The sequence below is a fragment of the Bufo gargarizans genome, chromosome 6 (assembly GCF_014858855.1).
Source record: "Bufo gargarizans isolate SCDJY-AF-19 chromosome 6, ASM1485885v1, whole genome shotgun sequence".
Taxonomy (NCBI): Eukaryota; Metazoa; Chordata; class Amphibia; order Anura; family Bufonidae; genus Bufo; species Bufo gargarizans.
The window spans coordinates 337,688,924-337,712,778 of record NC_058085.1 but is presented as its reverse complement, the minus strand read 5'-3'; the positions used below and the strand labels follow the sequence as shown (position 1 = coordinate 337,712,778).

Sequence of the window (23,855 nt, the reverse complement as noted above, 5' to 3'; positions counted from 1 at the left end):
GTGGTGGGACCCGAACCTATAAGACAAGATGTATAGGGAGAGGTATAAGCAGTAGAAAGAGTGAAGTGCTTATGCCGCTGTACAGAACACTGGTGAGACCTCACTTGGAGTATTGTGCTCAGTACTGGAGACCATATCTCCAGAAGGATATTGATACTTTGGAGAGAGTTCAGAGAAGAGCTACTAAACTGGTACATGGATTGCAGGATAAAACTTACCAGGAAAGGTTAAAGGACCTTAACATGTATAGCTTGTTAGAAAGAAGAGACAGAGGGGATATGATAGAAACTTTTAAATACATAAAGGGAATCAACAAGGTAAAGGAGGAGAGAATATTTAAAAGAAGAAAAACTGCTACAAGAGGACATAGTTTTAAATTAGAGGGGCAAAGGTTTAAAAGTAATATAATGAAGTATTACTTTACTGAGAGAGTAGTGGATGCATGGAATAGCCTTCCTGCAGAAGTGGTAGCTGCAAATACAGTGAAGGAGTTTAAGCATGCATGGGATAGGCATAAGGCTATCCTTCATATAAGATAGGGCCAGGGACTATTCATAGGATTCAGATATATTGGGCAGACTAGATGGGACAAATAGTTCTCATCTGCCGACACATTCTATGTTTCTACAATGGGGGCATATAAATATAATACTTCAGGAGCTTTACTCTTTATTCTCAACACCTCTGCTTGCCTGTCAGTGAATGCAAACCTTTGCTCCCAGAGGGAGGAAAGATTGCCCATATTCTAGTGCTGCTCACTGTGTAAATGTGGCTGGACATGGACATTCAGTCTGTGAATGTCAACCTTGAAGGTTTCCATTCACTACCAGCAAACAGAGGTGTGGGAAAGGTAGGAGACCTCCTCTGGCAGCTGAACCAGCCTGTGCTTAACCCCTTATAGACTGCTTTAGTGAAATTATCCCTCTTTTTAACTTCATACAGGTGAAAACACGAATAATTAGAATATCGTGCAAAAGTCCATTTATTTCTGTAATACAAATTAAAAGGAATTACATTAATGCACCTTAAAATGAGAATTTTGTGAAAAGGTTCAATGTTCTAGGCTCTAAGTGTCACACTCTAGTCAGCTAACTAATCCATACCCCCTGAGCAAAGGGGACCTGAGATTGTGACTTTGGGGTTTCATAAGCTGTAAGCCATAATCATCCAAATTATAACAAATAAAGGCTTGAAATATCTCGCTTTGCATGTAATGAGTCTCATGTGTTAGTTTTACCTTTTAAGTTGCATTACTGAAATAAATGGACTTTGCACGATATTCTAATTTTCCGAGTTTCACCTGTGTGCCTTTGGAGCAGCTAACCGCGCTCTGCCCATCGCCTCACACGTCAGTAAGGAGCCTTGCACTAACATAGCCGTCCTTTTCCAGCTCTGAACTGACCTCCCAGCGCTGCCGGGGTCGCATAGTATTATAGTGATTTATGATGCCATGTAACCCTTACAGTTCTGGAATGTATTGGATAACACTGACAGCATTATGTCAGTGTTATCCAGTACACTCCAGACCTCTAAGGGTTACATAGCATCATAAATCAATATAATGCAATGTGACCCGATCAAAGCTACGCAACACCATTTTTTCTCAATCTCCAGGCCACAAATAACTAATACTGTCACCCCTCAGACAGCGGTTACCACGAAACAGGAGCCCGACCAAAAATGTACAAAATAAAAAGGCCATTTTATTGAACCCTAGTGGTTTGGATATTATTTGGCATACATTCCTCAGACAATCTAAAAGGATTTTTTATACATTAAAACAAATGTACAAATTAGGCATCTTTAACATAAAAAAACTCTGCAAGAAAATGACCACTTTCGTACCAGTGGCCCCCAACTATACCACAGGACAGCCAAAGGTTGGGGGTCACTGGTTTACACAATCGGGGGGGGGGGGGGGGGGGGGTTTAAACCTTTAAAATACATTCCATCAATTCTACAAAAGTTGTAAAACAGTAAGCATCAGCATGTTAATAGTTAAAAAACACATTATAAAAATTAAAAAAACACTCGTCAGTGGTTCTTATGGTCTGCATAGGGTCTGTATAAAAGAGTAGGAGACACGGGTCTGTTCACATACAGTGCTTACGCTGCAAAAGCTCCTGGCACATATGATGGAGGTATTTGTTGGCACACACTATACCGGCCCAGCGTGTGCACGCATTTCATTTAGGGCTCATTCAGACGGCCGTATGTTTTGTTACGCATTTTTGCGGAACGGGTACAGACCCATTCATTTCAATGGGACCGCAAAAGATGTGGACAACACTCAGTGTGCAGTCACATCCCTTGTTCCATTCTACGGCGCCGCAAAAAAGATAGAGCGTGTCCTATGTTTGTCAGTAAAACTCGGCTCCGTGGCCCCATTCAAGTCTATGGATCCGCAAAAAAACGGAATGCATACCGTACACATTCAGTTTTTTTGCAGACAGACTGAACTGTCCACAAAAAAACAGAACTTCATTTTTACGGACCGCAAAAAACTAAACAAACACAAACAAACATACGGCCGTCTGAATGAGCCCTTGCCCACAAACCGTCAGATAAAATCTGGAGCTAGTTGTTTTTTTTCCTTTACTGCAAACACATGTTCATGCCTCATAAATCAGATTTAAAAAAATGCAGAAATGGGTCACCAGAAAAGGACCTAGCGTTTAAGTCAGGTTTTTATGTGAAAGTTTTTTTTTATTTTTTTTTGCTTGTATTTGTTTTAGTTGTCCTCGTCCGTATATATCTATCTAAAAAACTAACATTGTGCTGTTTTAGGATTTCTTAGGGGGTCATTTATGAAGCTGAAACAGGCCTATATTAGACGTATTTAATGCGCAGATTGCGGCGCGACAGTTACTTGTGCCGCAATCAGCAACTTTTCCCCGCTCATGCCAGTTCTAATAAAGTGGGAGGGGACAGGCCGGCAGGCACGTCTCATTGACTATTTTCTACGCCTCTTCACAAATTCGGCAGAACCACGGTCAGCTTAGGGGTTTAAGATCTCCATCTAAAAACGCCGGTCTTAATAAATGTGCCCCATAGTTGCCAACTGTCCCATATTTGGTAGCATTCTCCCCGATTTTCAGAGACAATACCGGCAAATTTGCACTGTCCTGGGCTAAATGTGGGTGGGGCCAACTCAAACCCCACCTTTAAGTGGGTGTTTCAGGGCGTTCCAAGGGGCAGGGTCTCGAGGTACCGATTTTACCAAATGAAATGTTGGCAAGTATGTACAGATATGGAAAGTAAAAATTATCAAAAAGTGTTAAAGCAAACAGGTTCAACACAAAAAACTACATTCCCTGTAAGTGGTGCTTGACCTAAATTTCTATTACAATTAAAGTGGCTTCCCATTTTAATTTAAATAAGATTAAAATGATCAGTTCTATCAGATATTTCTCTATTAGTAAATACATGTATGTCCCTATAAAACAATTATAGGGCATCTTTTCCAGAGCTTTGCATCCCTCTGTTATTCCGCCTGGAAATGCAGGAATACACTGTCAAATGGGTGTCGCAGTTCCCTCTGTCAATAACGCGTGTCTTTACACAGTCTGATACCGTCATAATTCATTGGACAAGATCAGAATATGCGTAGGGCTAAGCCCCATAAACAAGGGGAAATGGCAACAGGCAGTTGTCAGTTTATTTATACATTTCCAAGAGGAATAACAGAGGAATGATACAGGCATACCAAAAAAAATATAAAAAATATTCACTAAATAAAAAAATATAAAATAAATGAGTGGATGAGTCGTCTTTAAAGAACATTAACCCCCTTAAAGTAGAAGGTAAAATAAGCCCCTGAGTTGTGTGTTCACATGAAGTCTTAATATTCTATTTAGTGGGATTACTATTGGGCAGGAATCACACCGGCAATTTTTAGTGCATTTTTGATAACGTTTTTGGAGGCAAGAAGGTGAAGTCCTTTCTTTGCAAGTTATTTTTTTAAGCAGTTTATATTACTAGTATTATATGCAGGAACCAGGAAGCTTAGGATGAACAGGGGGACATGTAATATTCAGTGCTCCTGTAATAAGGCGTTTAAATTTTTTTTTGTAAACTTTGAATTGAAAAAACCCACTAATACGGGTTAGCAGCGCTCAAAAGGGTAAAGTAAAAAAAAAAAAAACACAACAGAGCATATTCCGTGACTGGACAGAAGCCATCATGAAATATTAAAAGAACTAATTATGTCCCGGCATTAGAAGGGTTACTTTAGTCTAGACTCTGGGAATTGCTCCTCAAATGTCAGGCAAGGACCTGGATGGTAATGTCTCCATAATTCACATGGAATAAAACAGGACAACTTGGATGGAGACGATGGAGCGGAAGTGGCGGCAGGCGAGTCGGTGGGAGTTTCTACAGTTCAGGTACTGTACGATTAATCACAGCAGGTCTTGTAAAAATGAAGATCCTCCTCTATGGACATCATTTTACAGAGGAGTGTTTGGCGGCAAGCAGGATTATAAAATATAGCACATGGAGTCCTCCGTTCGCCTGAAGCTCTAGAGTCCCAATATGTGGTTGATGTGGCCCTGAAACGGTAAAAGTGAACATTTATTATACTCCAACACATGAAAAAAAAAGAAAACGGACGTTAATAACCAGTAAGTGTGGGATTAAAAGGGTCTGGCGGTCTCCAACAACATCCCTCCCATTTTGTTAAGTATTTTTTTTATCTTTATTGCTCCTATCTCCCATTCTGGGCTGTGTCCATGCAATGTTATGTCCATGGGCTGGGCAGTGATAGACACGCCCCTATGAAACTAGCTGGGTGTTAGGGGCGGAGCTTTGGCAGAGGAAGGAGGAGAAGTGCATCATGGGTTTGGTCGGATTTAGCAACAGGAAGTGCTGCCTACAAGATGGAATCAAACCAGAGGGATTGGTTTACATGGTGAAAACTGGTCAATAGAGTTAGGGCTCATGGCGTTTTTGTTTTTTTCTACTGTGCTGAACGTATCCCAAAAAGAGTGTTCATATAGCATATGCTGGATCAGTATAGACCCAAAATACTTTCTGAAGTAGAATCTCATCATTTTCAAGATCTCTACTCAAAGTCATTTAAGGGACTATTAGGTTGGTATCCAAAACTCAGGATTTGCAGTACAGATTCAGCACAACAAATCTGGAGCAAATTACAGTATAATACATGTGGAAGGGAGTTTGAAACAGCCATCCACATGTAGCAGAGAGAATCCATATGGAAAACAGAGCATGCTGGGGATTTTCAAAATGGTGGAAGGTCAATTATGCTGCAATTTGTTGTGCATTTCAACACGGATTTCACATTTTTAATGTATTAAAATGAAAAAAATATAAATAAATGAAACAGCACTCTGCAAACATGAACTAATGCTATATTCACCGTATAAAATGAATGAGGTACTTAATATATAATTTAGATCACTATTATTTGTGCCCATCCACCACAGAAAGGTGACCTCTTTTGGACAGGAACCTACCCTATAGGATACCTCTCCTTGTGCCAGCTAGCCTCGAATTCAGGAACAGCAGGTTCCTGCTATATTCTACAATAATTCAAATCAGCCTGAGGGAAAGGTGGGTTTGTTGGGAGTGCATAACCAAAATGGATACAGCCACACCTCCAAATGCATAAAGCAGAAACAAAGACAATGCTAGTCATCGCAGCCTGTAAAATAAAGTGAATGCGCAGGTGCACATCGACATGGCCAAAAATACAAAAGTAAAAGCAAAACAACTCACTCTGCAAACATGTAATATATGAACTAAAGCTATATTCACTATATATAATGAATATGAGGTAATTGGCAAATATACTTCGATCAGAATCATTTGTGCCCATCCACCACTGCAAAGTGACCTCTTTTGGAGGTGCATTGACTTCATTTTACAAGAAGTGCTAACGTCTTTTTTTTTTTTTGCTGTATGCATTTGGAGGTGTGGCCGTCTCAATTTGGTTGTGCACTAGGACCGTGCAAATCCATCTTTCCCACGGGCTGATTTTAATGACTGCAGAATATTGCTGTAGCCTGCTCTCCCCGAATTCATTTGATCAGAGTTGGCACAAGGAGAGGTATCATATAGAGTAGAATCCCATCCAAAAGTGGTCACCTTGTCGTGGTGGATGGACAAAAATGATTTAGTTAAAAATATATTTTCCAAGTACATCATATTCATTTTATATAGCGAATATAGTATTAGTTTATAAACTGTTTACAAAGTTCTTTTTCATTGTGTTTTTTTTTTTTTTTACTTTTCTTTTTTCAGCTGAGGTGATGCGCACCTGCGTATTCAATTTGTTTTATAGGATGTGCTGACTAGAGTTGTCTTTTTTTTATGTATAGGGCTGGAATCCACAACAAATGCCAGCTAAGAATTTGCAGAGAGATCTGTAGCAGAAAAACTGCAAAAAAAATCAAGCAGATCTCATCAGAAGTCTAGGATTTGGCCTCGTGTTCACCAGTTTGCCCTCCAGTTCATACTGCACCAGTTCTGCACATTTCTAATGTTTTTTACAAGCCTCTTAGCATTACATTATAAATCATCTCCTTAGCTCACTGTAGTTCTAGAAATGCAAAAAGGTTGTCTCAGTCAATCTACAATGTAAACTTATTGTCACGGTGGCAGCAGGAGGCCCAGATGAGCGGAACGTACTGAAAAGAAGCGCTGCGCCATCGCCACCTTTTATGAATTCACAGTATTTACAAGCCAGATGTCTCACTCCAAATCAAACCTTTTATCCTGCGCCTCCCTGCTGCTCCCGGAGCGCTTTCTTGATAGAGCAGCACATGCAACATGATCCAGACACAAGAGTGACATCCCCAAGAGGGACAGAGTTGTGGGACAATAAGCTGCCAGGTTTACAAATAAATCTGGTTTTTCAGAGTTCGTTACTTTAGCATGACTTACGAAATCCAGAATATAAAAAAATAAAAAAAAGTATTTTATAAATGTACCATACCAAAACAATATCAGGGCAAGTGGGGGGAATTTTAGGTCCTTTTGCAATCTGGAGAGGTTTGCTGGTTCGGGGGGGGGGGGGGGGGGAGAAATCAAATGCTAGTGGACAAAAAGTTTTTGTAATAGGTTATTATTACAAATTATGCTTCAATTGACTTCATAGTACCTAGCAGCTGCAGAATGCTTTTCACAGAAAAATCTTCAAACTCTCCCCGTGCTGAATGATTTACCATCAAAGTTTAACTTTGATTTAATCATAAATCAGCTTGGAAGTCCGTATGGCAGAGAGATGAGCAAATTAATTCTGAACGAATCGGACTTATTGCGAATTTCATAAAAATTAAAAAAAAGATGCTGCCAAAAAAGTTATGATGATTTGCTTTGGACGAATCTTGAAAAACAGAACCATTTTAAAGTAGAAATTGTCAGGGACAATGATTTGGAGGATAAAGATGGAGGGCCACATGACCCTGGGAGGGAAGGGGCTTGCCCTGATTGACTCACACTCTGTCAGCCTCTGAACCAATCAGGGGCAGTGATTTGGCAGGTCCTTCAGCCTCCGTACTGTGTGTAGCTTGATATCGGGGAGCATCTGGGTTGGCTGTGTCTGCACATTAATCTAGGTGTGGTAGGGAGAGTATAGGTACAAGACATTTAAAGAGGACCTTTCACCGCTCCTGATATGTCTGTTTTAATAGCTTCATGCATTCCCCATGTAATAATTCTAAAGCCTCTATTCTTATGTCTGTATGTTGTGCCATTTCTGTATTATTCCTGCTAGAAGTTATGAATGAATTGCTATTAGCTTTCAGTAAGGGTACAGAGGGGAGGTAACAAGTTGGGGGGGGGGGGGTTTGGGATGTTCATACAGATGGCTTATCCTCAGGAGTTTCGAAGAGTCTACAGCACTCCGTGAACGCTTAGGCCTCTAGTTTGGCCAAGTGACTTCACATTCATTGGTCACATGGCCTAGGTGCAGCTCAGTCCCATTAAAGCTCTGGCCAAATACAGAGCAGGGAAGCGGGAGGGGGTCAAGGAGACTATGATGACATATCAAAGTCGTGGGGAGAGTAAGGGCCATAATGATGGTTGGGTGTTGATAGGACCTCAGCGCCAGATCGGTGTGCTTAGGAGGAGGCGACATCAGGGGATGAGAGTGATGGCCACAATGGCTATAAAGAGCAGATGCAAAATACAGTCAAAACCTCCCAAAAAACTGCCAGATCCGCTTCTATTGTGCTCAGCTCCGGAACTGGCTAGGATGCTGAAACTGTGGGCACAGGCTCAAAACGTGCTAGACCAAGCTAAGCGGCTGCTAGCTGTATGCGAATGTCTCCTTTATGATTGTTTTTCTTCACAAGGCCAGCACACAAAACCACAGCCATGTGCAAGATCTGAAGGATTAAAATAAGCCATGGGCGTTAAAACACAAATATGGTAGGTACCAGGGCTCTATGGTAGCAACATCACCGAACCCTGTGGAAAAATAGAACTGGCCAACATTCCGAATAGGAACAAGTCTGTCCTCCTTTTCCCGGTGTTCTTTTTGGCAGCCAGGCTGCATCCCTAAGCAGTACAGTGTCCTTGTAATTATCATCAGCCTCTTCTTTATCATGATGCATCCATAACAGAATGTGTGACCATAAGAAAACTATTCGCGACCAGCAATTAGATTGTGTGCAAGCTGAATTCCCACCTGGCCAAGTTGCTGGCAGTGCAGTCGCTGCTGAACCACTTAGTTGTGGTAATTGTGGTGCAGTGTTGTGCCTTCCCCAAAAGTGAACTCAGCAGGTAGTTTGCTCTGTTCAGCTGTCCGTAAAACTTGTTTCATCATTATAGAAGTGTGGTATAGTAAAAGCAATCAAATGATCACAGGTTCAAGTCTCAGATGGGAAAAAAATAAAAAAGTCAAAATGTTAAAAGTTTTTAAAAACATCAGAGGTTCAAAACAAGCCCTCTTTCCCATATAAAAAAAAAAAAAAAAACAAGACTTATATTGCCATGCCTGTGTCAGAATTGCCGTTTTTTGGTCATTGCCCGCCTCTCCAAAAAAAAAAAATAATATGCTCTGCAAAAAGTAAAAAAAATGGAAATAAATAAAAAATACCCTAAAGCTTTCAGCACACAAAAGAAAAAAAAGTTATGGGTGTCAGAAAACAGCAACATAAAGCAATTTGTTAAAAAGTTAAATTACTGTATTTCTGTACATTGGGGTCTGAGCTAAGGTTTGACTATAGGTCTGATCTGAGGTTTTATTAGGGTCTTATTAACATTGGGGGTCTGATTGGGGCTGTGAGCTGAAGTCTGATTAAAGTCTGAGGTCTATTGAAAAAGTTTTTTTTATTGTCCTCCTCTAAAACCTAGGTGCGTCTTATGGGTCGGTGCATCTTATAGGGCGAAAAATATGGGTATTTATCTTTTTGTAATATTTTCTTGCCAAAACCTAGATGCAGATTTTTTTTTTTATTAATAAAAAATACCAGTACATAAAAAGCATAATTCCTCACCGACTTTAATAAAAAAAAGCCTATGCAGAATTTTGAAATCTAAAATTATATTTTCTAATGTTAGCTTTACCTTTTCAATAAATCTGATGCATAAGGAAAAAAAAAAAATAAGTACAATTCCAGAAGTCTATGAATAAGTGAGTATATGGGAAGAGATAGTTTCAGGCCAGTGACTCTATATTGCGCGGACACACATCATACATGCCCAAATTAATTTCTACAAACAAGCGCTCTCAGGCTCGGAGCGAGTAGACAGGCTTGTCAGACGAGATCAGTTATCACCTTCCTCTTCTGCCATCCCAACCGCTCATCATGCTGAAGACTTTGGGCAATAAAAGTAATAGATGGTGGAGCATTATTGTTAGCTAAATAATGCATTCTCCAGTCTTATTTATAAGATATGCAATCAATACTCGTACAGAGATAAAAATCCACTTGGCCTGTCTCCCCACACCCGAGTCATTATTTGTGTGTTCAATATTTATTTAGTCAAATCACTATAAAATGCGATTTTGTTATTTCAATGTACCCGGCTCCTTAAAATGCATTGAAAGCCGTTTCATTTGTAATTATATGTAAAGCCTGCCGCTTGCCCACAGGAAAGTCTATCAATCTTCCTTTATTATTTACAGACCTTATTTCTCAAGGACATAATTGTCGTTTTTTATTAACTACATTTTATAGATCGGAAACGGTGGAGAGAGAGAGTCGAAATTTCAGATCTTTTTCTTTTTTTCAATTTTAAAAGGCAGAAACTTAAAAATAAAATAAACAACTAAAATAATACTAATGTGAAAAACTATAATATAATATCATCTATATAGTGACACAGTGAGAGGTTTGGTCTGGGGAAAACAGGTATTTTCCTTCCAGCATGTGCTGCTGGGCTGATTTACAGCCAGGTGAGGTCAAATTCCGGACTTTAAGTGCCGGTCCAAGTTTTGGCAGCACCTGGCTGTCCCTAAATAGGCAGCTGGGCTCAGAAGCCAGGTCTCTGTGTTGGGATCTGGGAGCCTTGTGTCTGGATGAAGGCTTGCTACCTGTTTGGCGTGAAAACAGGTTGGTGCTGCTATGGTCAAGGACTCTGAGGCAGAATGGTCGCATGGTGTGAACTACCACTAACACCGCAAGGTGACTTTTTTGCTTGATTATGACTGCTTGTATTGTCACTTGCCTAAAGTGTGAATAAAACACTGAACTGTTTGATCCAAAGAACTTGTTGTTGCCTCTATACTGCGTTCGCTAATCCAATCTACCAGAGCGAAACCCCACAATTGGTGGAGGATGCGGGCAAGAGCAGTAAGGCTGGCGTGAACGCCGATATTTTTGGTTTCTGCCCCATGACAAAATGGAGGCTGTTGTAAAGACCCTCATGGAGGCTAATCTGCAGCAGCGAGAGACAAACCTGCAGCAACGCGAGGCTAATAAGCAGCAGCAGGAGACTAACCAGTTGCTGCTACAACAGGTGATGGCTTTGCAGACAGCAGGAGCAACCCCGAGCGTCCACAATGCCCGAAAAGCAGTCCGTGCCACGATTCCCAAGATGACCCCCGCAGACGACATCGAAACCTACCTGGCGATGTACAAGAAAATGGCCATCAGGGAAAAGCTACCCCCTGTGACCAGTGGGCTGAGGCAGTCGCTCCGTTCCTGGCATCCGATTCCCAGTGGGTGCATTTCAACTTGCCGGACGATCAAGCGGCCGACGACCAGAAAGTCAAGGGTGAGATTCTGGCAAGACTGGGGATGAATGTGTTGGTACGGGCCCAGCGGCTGCATCAGTGGGGGTTCAACCCGGCTGAGCCTGCAAGACCCCAGTATTATAACTTACTTCACCTCTTGCAAAAATGGCTACAGCCTGACGTGCTGAGTCCCACTGCTAGGCTGGATCGTCTGTTAGCCAATATGTTCTGGAGGGCTTTGCCACACCCTCTCCAGCACTGGATCGGTTAGGTGTCTACTGGCAATGCCCTTGAGATGTTGGACCTGCTGGAACGCTATGAAGCTACCAGGAATCTAAAAGAGGATTCTGTAGGGGGAGGGGGTCGGCAAACCCCATAAATCTCCACCCCAGGCCCAGAGATTTGAGCAGATAAAACCTGCCCGATGTACCCATGGCGGACCTGGCTCTGATAGTCTGCTGGCGGTGTCAGGAGCCTGGACACGTAAGGGCTGCCTGTCCCCATCGGGTTGAGCCCATGGAAACTAACTATAGCTACCGTCAGTCACTATATGCCAGGAGGCTGTGTGGAATAGGTACCCCAGAGTCTCTAGATCACTTGTGCCAGGTGGAAGTGGCAGACACTCCGGCGGAGGCTCTGCTGGACTCAAGGAATCTGGTGACCCTAGTAAGGGCTACCCTGGTGCGGACCACTGAGTATACTGGCTGGAAAGTCAGGGTGATGTGCATCCACGGAGACTTAAAAGACTACCCTACCGCGCTGGTGTCTCTAAACATGGTGGCCGGTAGATGGACCCACAAGGTGGCTGTTGCCACAAATCTACATTATGAACTCATAATAGGGAGAGACTTCCTGGCACTGTGGCCTGCTATGAGAGTGACTGATACCCATGAGACAGGGGTAACCCTAGCAGAGTGGCCTGGCTCAGTGGGGAGACCAGAACCCTGGGAACCTGAGACTGAAAGGCTAGCGGTGGGGGTGACCGCCACTTCGGTGGAAGAGGGGGAGACAACCCCACTAATTGTGATTGTGGGTGACGTTTGTGGACTTGCCTGCCGGGTCCTAAAATGGCAAACCCCAATGTCTCCAGGGAAAATTTTGGTACTGCCCAACGTTGGGACCCAACCCTATCCCACGCCTGGGAAAATGTGTTAATAGTAGATAGTGAAGCACAACAACCTGGGGCAGAGTCAGTGTTTCCCCGTTTTGTGGTTGATCAGGATATATTGTATTGGATATACCAACTATGGGGTCAGCCTATTGAACAGTTGGTGGTCCCCAAGGCTTATCGCAAGCTTGTGTCAGATCTAGCCCACCAACACGTTTTCGGGGGGTCACCTGGGGCTGCAGGATCGTATTCTACAGTGGTTTTACTGGCCCAGCATATTTAAAGAAGTGGAAGAGTTTTGTAAGTCTTGCCCGACCTGCCAGAAAAATAGCCCCCAGACATTTCCGTAGTCCCCTAGTACATCTCCCGATTATTGAAGTACCATTTGACCGAATAGCTATGGACCTCATAGGCCCAGTACCAAAGTCTGCCAGAGGGCATCAACACATCTTAGTCATTCTAGACTATGCCACTCGGTACCCGGAGCAGTGCCACTGCGACATACCTCGGCCAAACTCATAGCTAAGAAGTTAATGGAGATGTTTTCCCGAGGAGGACTACCTAAAGAGGTTCTGACCGACCAAGGGACCCCTTTTATGTCCAAGGGGATGAGGGAACTCTGTAAGTTTCTGCATATAAAACAACTACGGACATCCGTTTACCATCCGCAAACGGGCGGTCTGGTAGAAATGTTTTAAATGTTTGGTTAAACCTATGTTCCTCTACTGGGTTCTCGCCCTTCGAACTGCTATATGGCAGACACCCTCGCAGTCTCTTGGATGTGGCCAAAGAGGCGTGGGAACAACAACCCACTCCACATAAAAGTGTCATTGAGTACGTTACCCAGATGCAAGATCGGATAGAGAGACAGTGTTGCCTCTTGTTAGGGAGCATATGGAGGTAGCTCAGCGAGCCCAGAGTCGGGTCTATAATCGGCAGGCTCGGGTCTGGAACTTTAACCCGGGTGATCAGGTTTTGGTTCTGGTGCCGTCCGTGGACAGTAAGTTCCTGGCTAGGTGGCAGGGGCCCTATGAGGTACTTGAGAAAATTGGAGATTTAAACTTCAAGGTACACCAGCCAGGGCGGCGAAAGCCAAAGCAGGTTTACCATGTGCATTCACTCAAACCGTGGAAAGATAGGGAAAGCTGTACAGAAGACAGCCCACAGCCGGGTTTACTAGGAGAAGAGGTACCGGCCCCTCTGTCTGATGCAAGAGAGGCGGCTGCCACAGTAAAAATTGCTGACAGCCTCTCCTCTAAACAGACTCAGGAGGTCGGGGAGTTTGTTAGCCGGATGTGTTCTCGTACCTCCCTGGACAACTTCCATAATCAAGCATGACTGAGCCTCAGACAAAAGTCTGATTAAAACCATACCGGTACACGAGGCTCTGCGACAAGCCATATCGGAGGAGGTGCAGCTAAATGTTGCAGCTAGACGTCATTGAGGAGTCAAAAGGTGAGTGGGCCAGTCCTATGGTATTGATACCCAAGCCGGACGGGATGTTGCGGCTTTGTAACGACTTCCGAAAACTTAACAAGGTTTCCCAATTTGATGCGTATCCAATGCCCTATATGGATAAGCTCATCGAGAGGGTTAGGACAAGCCCGGTATTTTTCTGTTTTGGACCTCACAAAAGGGTACTGGCAGGTGCCCTTAACGGAGGCTGACAAAAGAGAAAACTGTCACACCAGAGGGGCTGTATCAATATAAGGTGTTACCTTTTGGTCTGCATGGCGCCCCTGCCACTTTTCAGCGACTAATGGACATCGTACTTCGTCCACATCATCGGTACGCTTCGGCTTACCTGGACGATATTGTCATCTTCAGTACCGACTGGGAAAGTCACCTTTCTAAAGTGCAGGCTGTAGTGGACTTCCTTCGGAAAGCTGACCTAACGGCTAACCCCAAAAAATGTGCGCTAGGGTTAGGAGAGACTAAGTTCCTGGGGTATGTCATTGGGTGCGGAGTCAAACCCCAAGTGAACAAAATAGAGGCGATACGAATTGGCCCTGACCTGTCACCACTAGGCAAATAAAGTAGTTCCTGGGAATGGTGGGCTATTACATAAGGTTTGTTCCCCACTTTGCTACTCTAGCCGCGCACTTGAAGGGACACAAGTCAATGATGGTGGGATTATCGGGTGGAAGAGGCTTTCTCCGCTTTGAAGTCGGCCCTGTGCGGGTCCTCGGTTTTGGTGATGCCCGACTTCAAAAAGGGAGTTTATAGTACAGACCAATGCCTCCGAAGTAGGCATCTGTGCTGTACTGTCTCAGGAAGTCCACGGGGAGGAGCATCCCGTTGTCTTCCTCAGACGTAAGCTCACCCCAGTCGAGACCCGGTATAGTATAGTGGAGAGATAGTGCCTGGCTATCAAGTGGGAACTAGAACCTGTCCACTATTTATTGGGGAGAAAATTACGCCTGGTGACAGACCACTCCCCTCTCAAGTGGATGAGCCAGGCCAAGGACAGAAATGCCCGATGGTTTCTCTCCCTACAAAACTAAGTTTTCAGTGGAACACAGGGCAGGCCGGTTACGGGAAAACGAGGATGCCCTGTCCCGGGTACACTGTCTGGCGTGTGTTCGCCCCCTCAGGGTTGAACAAAGGGGTGGGTATGTAACACAGTGAGAGGTTTGGTCTGGGAAAACAGGTATTTTCCAACCAGCATGTGCTGCTGGGCTGATTTACAGCCAGGTGAGGTCAAATACCGGACCGGATATTAAGTGCCGGTTTGGGCTTTGGCAGCACCTGGCTGTCCTTAAATAGTACGCTGGGCTCAGAAACCATGTCTCTGTGTTGTGATCTGGGAGCCTTGTGTTTGGATGAAGGCTTGCTACCCGTTTGGCTTGAAAACAGGTTGGTGCTGCTATGGTCAAGGACTCTGAGGCAAAATTGCTGCATGGTGTGAATTACCACCAACACCACAAGGTGACTTTTTTGCTGGATTATGACTGCTTGTTTTGTCACTTGCCTAAAGTGTGAATAAAACACTGAACTGTTTGATTCAAAGAACTGGTTGTTGCCTCTATACTGTGTCCGCTAATCCTGTCTACCAGAGCGAAACCCCACAATATATATATTTCATATACACACACACACACACACTCACCGATTCTCCAGCAATACATCTTGGGCAAATTTGGGGGGTTACATTTTGAGGATTTTGTGGGGGCTAAAAGAAAGAAAAAATTTGATATGATTTTTCTGCAGATAATAAAGTACAGGTAAATAGTAAAATAAAGGGTGGGTTCACATCACATTTTATGCTTCCATTTGACGTATACATTAGAAAAAAAATTAAAAATTAAAAAAATAAAAATAAAAAGAGAGAGAGGAACAAAAACGCAGCACACCACGTTCTTGTATCCACGTCCGGTGTAATACAAAAAAAAAGCATGCCATTTTTATTTATTTATTTATTTTTACAATGGTGAATAAATGCCACTGTAAGGCAGTCAGGTATCAGTTTAAGGCCTCATGCATATGACCGTGGTGTGTTTTGCAGTAGGCAAATCACGTATCCGCAAAACACGGATGGCATCCGTGTGCGTTCCGCAATTTGCGGAACGGCACGGACAGCCTTCCATATAAATGCCTACTCTTGTCCGCAAAGAGCGGACAAGAATAGGACAGGTTATATTTTTTTTAGTGGGGCCACGGAACGGAACAACGGAGTGCTGTCCGCATATTTTGCTGCCCCATTGAAGTGAATGGGTCCGCATCTGAGCCGGCTCAGATGTGGACCCAAAACAACGGCCGTGTGCACCTTTTTTGTATACATTAAACGAATGGGAAAAGCGTGATATGAACCCAGCCAAAGCAGAATAAAAATAACTGTCGTACCATACAGCTCTGCTGTACTCCATCCTTAGGCACAAACCCATTTGCAGGTTCTTTGACCTCCGCCTGCCAGTACACCATGTCATAGTCACTCAGCAAAACTCCATTTGCATTTGAAAAACTTTCCAACCCTTGGCATGTACGCTTCTAAAAGAAAAAAAAGAAAGAAAAATTTTAACCAATTTTTTTTTCAAGAAAAAGAGCATTTCCTCTGCCTAAATAGGCATAACCACCGCCCTGACATGTAAACCATTCGGAAAATATACATGCATTAGTTGGAGTTGCAATCAGGGCTCTGTACAGGCCACTCCTGACAATCCCAGAGTAATAAGGCTACGCCGAGACGGGATGCAGAAAGTCTGCGCTGCATCTGCCGGAAGTGACCAGCAGCAAAATCTGCACCGAATCGTGCGGAATTCATCGTGTAAATGCTGCAAGTTTTGCCGCAGGTTTCACCTTCTGCATTGGAAAAGGTGAAATCCGCAATAAAAATCCACAACATGAGTTGACATGCTGTGGGCTTAAAGAGAACCCGTCACCTGGTTTGGGGATACTAAACCACCAATACATCGTTATAAGCGCCAAACCTCCCCATAGCAAACCCATCTGTCCTCATGAGAAAGTAAATGAAATTCAAACTTACTATTAGAAGAGTCCAAGACTCTTCTCCAGTAGCACTGGTCACAAGTACACCGCTCCGATGAAGCCGAGGTTGGCACATGTCACGTCACTGTGCATACACTGTATGTACCCAGAGACATTAGAGAAGAGTCATGGACTCTTTTTCGATAAGTTTGAATTTCCTTTTCTTTCGCAGGATGCTGATGGTTTGGAAGATCTAGACCAGGTGACAGCTTCCCTTTAGAATGTGCACCACAGGTGAAGTTATGTGCCGAGTCCATTGTGGAGATTTTCCACAGCGTGTGGATGAGATTTTTTGGGAAATCCCATCCACGTTGCTGCTAATGTAATATGATGGTCAATGTCTCACAAAAGAAACAACCCCTGTACATATGACCTATGAAAAGAAGTCCACCATGTCTCTTTCTCTCTGAGGGAACTCAATACAAGTAATTTTACTCTTCAGCCTGAAGCGGCCGCAGGGCAGATCAGATGGATTAGGACTTCTTTTCAAGGTGGTCACTCCACAGGTAACGCAAACTGGATTCATCACCCACAGCGTTCATCTACAGTAGGGTTTCTCAACTCTGGTCCTCGGGACCCACCTACCGGTCAGGATTTGAGAATATCCCACAGAATGAATACCTGTGGTAAGTCCTGATGCATGGACACTAATTATATCACCTGCTCAATACTAAGGAAATCCTGAAAACCTGACTGGTAGGTGGGTCCCAAGGACCGGAGTTGAGAGACCCTGCCGTTAAGGCGGTTGTCCAATATTTTGTTATTGATGGCCTAACCTAAGGATAGATTATTTATATCAAAAAGAGCAAAAAGTGGCTTGGGCCCGCCCTCAGTGCACATAACTGCTCATTTGCATATGGATTAGGTGTACTTCTTCTGCAGAACAAAGCAACAGATTGCTAGGTGAAAGGTATCTTTACATTCAGATGATCTAGCCCTACAAGGCATGGTGACAACATATTGAGGAAGAGGGAGTCCCGGGATTACAGAGTGCCTCTAATGGCTGGGGGGATCAAAACATCCAGCGACGGGGTGGGAAGGTCCTCAGCCAATAGCAGGCCACAACAGGAACAAGCCTCCCTAGCATTGCGGGTGACGCTAGGGAGGCTCGTTCCCGTTGCGGCCCGCTATTGGCTGCCCCAGTCGCCGGATTTTTTGATCCGTAGGACGGGGAGATGCAGCGGCGGCCGTGCGGGCAACAGAAGTGATGCGGGTGCCGGTGAGCAATGCAAGTATAACCTGTGTGAGGGGCTCGGGAATATTGGGGGACATTATAGGGGTTGGATAACCCCTTTAAGGGTCATATTTTACATGCGGTGTTGCCATGCAGTGCGATAGTTTGCTACCATTGCACCAGTGTCGACAATTGTACCACTTCATTGTGGACGTCATGTACCCTTCAAACCTCACAAGTGAAATCAAACGAAACTTAGATGTGATAACACAACAACATTCTACCAAGAACGTGGTCATCTCAGCAAGTCACACTGTACCAGACGTCCTCCATGCGCCTATGTCCTGATGGGTATACCGGCTGTCATGCATCACAGTGAAGGTGAAAGGGAAGACTCTTCCTTCATATATTTATCACATGTAGCCAGCCAGGCGGAACTAACGTGAAACATATGATTAATACTTCATGCATTCAGAGGATTAGCCAGAGAAGCCCTTTTCTTTTTTGGACAGGTGACCCTTCTGCTTTGGATTAGACGTGAATCATTTAATCCACTGGTGGCTTAAAGCTCCCACAGCAAGCACTAATGGACTTTACATTTGCACTTAGCAATGGAAAATGTTTCCAGATACCATCGACATTAATTCTGGTCTAATAAACCGCTGTGACCATACAAGAAATGTATCCGAGACAGGCGAAACATCTTATTACAGCCAAGAGCCGCTCTCCCCTCTAGTACCAGGACCTAAAAACAAAATGGGATTACGAGACAAAGCATGAGCGACTTAATGGCCAATTTTGTGTCCTGTACACAAGTTTTAGCTGTTAAAGAGGGTGATGTACATTGTTTACGAGCAAACACAATGGATCTTCTAAAAAATAAAAAAATAAATTAAATAAAACGAAAAATATGACCACCTTCTGCAAAAGAAAAAAAAAAATGCTCATCTTCTACAAAAAATAAAAATTGCCATGTTCTATAAATTTAAAAGGAGTTTTCAGAGCTGAACCCGGACATAACCCCTTCTTCCCCGACTCAGCCCCTCTTGAGCATCGGAGCATTTCATGCTGTTTTGTTTACATTTTTACACTGCTAGGCGGAGGCTTCGGGAGGTTAACATAAAAACGCATTTAAATAATAAGTCATTTTCTGATGACTCATTTCCTTTAACCACCTAACTGTTCTGCCCGAGCTCAGCTCCTGCTGTGGGAAAAGTACCTAACTGTTCTGTGGGAGCTGAACTTGGGCAGAAGTGGAGGGCTGCTTCAGATGCCGCTATCTCCTCAATGGTAGCAGCTCGAAGCCTGGTCTTCCAGGCTTTCATACAAGACCAAAATGACAGCTAAAGTCCAAGCAACAGAAGAGATATCACTGTTCGAAATCGAGTCGGGAATAAATCGCGGGTAAAACCTGATTTACTTACACTTTCAGTTGTATTCACTGCATCCCAATTTCTATCAGTGATATCTTCCCATCTACTGAAAAGATAATCTCTCTAGCTGTTACCAAACCAGAGATATGAGCAGCTAAAGCAGCCCCCCCTGTCAGTGTGGAGGAGGAGAGGGAGAAGTTGCAGAGCTGACAGGCTGCCGGAGGAGAGAAAAATAGTAAAAATATATATAGAAATGTGGTATTATAATCAGTGTACAGACCCATATAATAAAATAATGTGTTTTTTTTACCACACAGTGAACGCTGTAAATAAAATTCCACAAAATAATGTAAAAATCTTAACTTTTATTATTTAATTTTTAGGGGGAAAGATAAAAGTATTTAATACACTATATATAACCCAAAATGGTTTAACTAATCCCACAAAATAAAAATATATTTTTTTTGGGGCGAAAACAAAAAAAAACACAAAAGGGGGAAAATATTATCGGTCCTTAAGGCTAAAATTAATTATGTCGCTAAGGTTACTGCAGACACATTTAAAATCTACAATAAAAAAATTATAATAAAAAAATGAAATTTTTGGGAGGGTTTTTCCAATTTAAAAGGGTCTGTTAAGAGGTTAACCTGCAGTAAGCACCTAGTGCTGCCTGTAATGAGCTGTTTAAAGGGGCTGTACACTGACTACCACAAAGCCGTCCATACACATCAGATAGGCATCAACCAACTCCACCATTTCATGTCAGTGTGGAGAGGAGGCCAAGTCCCTGCCGGGCCCTCCTAGAAGCAGCTTGTCTTATGCAGGAACAAAGGATCGAGAAGCTGAAATCCAGCAGCTGGATGCTTCTTCCCACCAACATCTGGCGCCAGGAGTTGTGAGCCCTCCATACATGAGCAGATCCTACAAAGAAAATGGTAGGTGTGGATTTCTTTTAATCTAATGTGGATGGACAGCAAAATTGGGGTTTCCACTAAAAATTTAGATGGTGCCTTTCTTTGCATAGGCTCCCTGCTCGTATAGAGAAAGGAAGATCCAGAAATGGTGACCGCATCTCCATGGCATGGCCATGTCTTAAGATACTTAACATGAGACACCCCTTTAAAAAGGGGTTGTGTAAGTTTGTTGGGGGAGTAGGACCTGTGAACGGAACTTTACTTACCTGCTTCCCGGCTCTGGCTCCCTGCTCCTTCTCTTCCAGGCCTGGGCCCCCTCTCTGTAAACATCCAACTGCAGCCAATCGCTGGCCGGGGTGGTGACCCGCTACCTTCGCGTCATGTGACCATTTCTCATGATGCAAGGGAAGAAGGTCCCCGCCACAGCCAGTGATTGACTGCAGCCATGTCAAACCAGATGTTTACAGAGAGGGAGCCTAGAGGAGCAGCCCAGGCCTGGAGGAGAAGAAGCAGGGAGCCAGAGTCAGGAAACAGGTAAGCTTCCCTTCACAGATCGAGCCAAAAAGGGGGGGGGGGGGGGGGGGTTCAAAACCCTCCAGCAAATTTGCACAAGCCCTTTAAGCCTGAGAAAGGCTGTAGCATTCTTCCAACGGACTACTGAAAGGACACTCAGAAAGCGCCTGCTCCCATAAACACCAGCCTAAACAGAGTTGAGAAGGGAAGTATCGCGCAGGTTTACATGCACTGTGTTGTCCTGACCCTGAATGATCCAATAAAGGACCCCGACTTTATGGACACAGCGAGCTGGACTTTTTAGTTGGCTTTAGGCTTCATGCACACGGCCAGTGTTTGGGTCCGCATCCAAGACGCAGTTTTTGCTGCTCGGATGCGGACCCATTTACTTCAATGGGGCCGCAAAAGATGCGGACAGCATCCGTTGCTCAGTTCCGTAGCCCAGCAAAAAAAAAATTGAACATGTCCTATTCTTGTCCGTTTTACGGACAAGAATAGACATTTCTACAATGGGCCGCCTGTTCCGCAAATTGCGGAAGGCACATGGACGGCTTCCGTTTTTTGCGAATCCACAGTTTTCAGGACCTGCAAAAAACGGAACGTTTCGTGTACATGAGGCCTTACTCTCAGCTCAGCCCCAGCACATCCGCGTTCCTTACGTCAGGTGAGCTGCGATTTTCTCTTCATTCATATTACTACAAAGAGATCTCAAGAATGAATTCACAGTAGAAAATCCGGTTTTACACCTCGCGGAGTTATTCAAGAGCCACTTTTATAACAATTGACTGGAATTTCATCTCTCCGATTTGCTCAGTTTTGGAAAGAAAGAAACCAATTATGTAAGTAGCTCTCAAGCCGCTTGCCAACTCTTTTACAAAAACGTCTAATCAGCACTTGAATGTGGACTTAATCTGCATCCCGACCTCGTCCGATAGAACAAGGCCTCACGATCAGCTAGAGAAAAGTAAAACTATTATTTCAAGGGGTTTACTGGGACTAGAACATTGATGGCCTAGGCTCAGGAGAGGTCTTCCATACGTGATTGGTTGGGGTCTGACTTACGGCACCATCGCCGATCAGACGTTTACTGGGCCAGAGACATCGCGTTGAAGTGAATGAGCCTGGGCTGCAATACCAAGCACCTCCACTATGCAATGTACTGGCGCTGTGCTTGGTAAGCTGTGAGGGGGCATAGCCCAGGGAAGCTCAACCTGCGTCCCTCCAGCTGTTGCAAAACTTTAACACCCAGCATGCTCTAATAGCTGTAGGCTGTGCAGGCATGCTGGGAATTGTAGTTTTGCAACAGCCGGAGGGCCGCAAGTTGGGCATCCCTGTCCTAGCCTCTTCAGAAAGCTGACCGGTTAGATATTGGTGTTCTATCCTGAGGATGTCCTATGGCTGATGTACAATGGAGGAGCACTCCGGACCAGCAAGGACATACCCAGACTATTTCTTACTGACCAAGGTGAAATCTGTCTATTCCCGACCCACCCAAAAAAAAAAAAAAATCACATTTTTGCTCCGTTCCATCTCATCATCCGAGGATGTTCTCACCTTAAATGTTGGGTGTTACTTTACATTTTTCACACCAAAAAGCAATGTGCTAAGGCATCTCACATGGTATAAACTTTGAGCCTGACCTCCAAGCAATTAGAATTTCTTATCATACTCCATAAAGTGAAAAAAAAAAAATCTCAGGGGCTTAAAAAAAAAAAAAAAAAAATAAACCACACACTTCACAGCTTGCTGCTAAGGAGGGAAAGACATTGACAGGTCGCTGGAAGCACAGAAAGTTCTAAGGGAAGATAAAAGACAGGACAAGTGTTCTTCAATAAACACGTGTAGGGAGGCTCGTACCCTACACTGTTATATGCCAGGGAATTGTTCAGACGGCAATTCTCTAATACCTCTCTATTATTGGAAGGTTTATGAGTGGGGGAGCTGTAAATTCTTTCCTCGTCACCCCATAGGAATGCGTTTCAGATGGTTATGCACGAACATTGCACCATATTTGAATCCACAGCTGCTGCCATTACATACTATCCATTTGGAAACTGCTGCAACACGCTTTTGCAGTGACCCGTTGGTTCACTGCCAAAGGGTTAAAGCTATGGTTCACTGCTAAACTGTTAAAATGTTTAAAGGGGGTTATCCAACCCCTATAATTAGGGGTGAGCAAATCAACTTCAGATGTAACATCCGAAGTCGATTCACATAAAACTTTGTTAGAATACTGTACGGAGACGGTAACACTTAGAACCGAAACAGAGTTTGGTAAAAAGGTTTTTAAACAGTAGAAATTAATTTATGAAGTTATTACCCAAAGGCAATTCGCTCATCCCTACCTATAATAACCCCCCCCCCCCCAATGCCCAGGCACCTCATATAGGTTATATTACCCGCTTCGCTTCTGATCCCCGCACGGCCGCTGACTCATCTCCCCGTCACGCAGATCAAAACATCCGGCGACGAGGGCTGGGAACAGTTGGGGCAGCCAACAGGAGGCCGCAACAGGAATGAGCCACCCTAGCATCACGGGTGACGCCAGGGAGGCTCGTCCTTGTCGCGGCCTGCTATTGGCTGTCCAATCCCCTTTCCACGTATGTTTTCATCAGCGCGACGGGGATATGCAGTAGCCGTGTGGGGATCAGAAGCAATGCAGGTGCCAGGCAGCGGGGCAGGTAGAACCGATATGAGGTGCAAGGGCATTGGGGAGGGGTCATTACAGGGGTTGGATAACCCTTTTGACTATACACTTTCAGTTATACAAATAGTTAAAGCAAGTTTATGATGCACTATGTATTCCAAAAGGCTATGTATGGGTGAGAAATGGTTAACAAGCAGCCTTAGTAATGGTTGCCGGGTGGTAGGCTGACACCACATTCCCCTGGCTAAAGAGTTGTTAGTAAGTCAGTCAAGAAGAAGAAGGACATGCTTGCTGCGGTTGGTGTTTTAGCCAGACGAGCTAAAGAAGGAAATAAGAATTCTTCTCTAGGGAGACACCATCCCTGTGTGAGCGAAAGCTGCCGGAAAAGCAACGTTACTAAGAACCAACCTCAGAGAGAAAGAGGCATTGGGTATTTGCAGAAGGTTGAGGACACTTAGGGACATTAAAGACAGTAAAGGTAATGCATGGACACAG

The 23,855-nt window shown here is 44.0% G+C and overlaps 1 protein-coding gene across 1 annotated transcript in view; it reads right to left on the bottom strand.

Annotated features, from left to right (window-relative positions):
- Positions 1-1,683: 1,683 nt before the first annotated feature.
- The window catches only part of LOC122940659 (uncharacterized protein C10orf143 homolog), a 28,842-nt gene continuing 6,670 nt past the window's right edge, over positions 1,684-23,855 (bottom strand). Inside the window, exons 3-5 of the mRNA XM_044297348.1 lie at positions 16,098-16,241; positions 15,364-15,426; positions 1,684-4,550 (exon numbers count right to left, since the gene is read on the bottom strand). Coding sequence (XP_044153283.1) covers positions 4,521-4,550; positions 15,364-15,426; positions 16,098-16,241 — 237 coding nt within the window. The 3' untranslated portion in view covers positions 1,684-4,520. The remainder of the gene's footprint in view (positions 4,551-15,363; positions 15,427-16,097; positions 16,242-23,855) is intronic.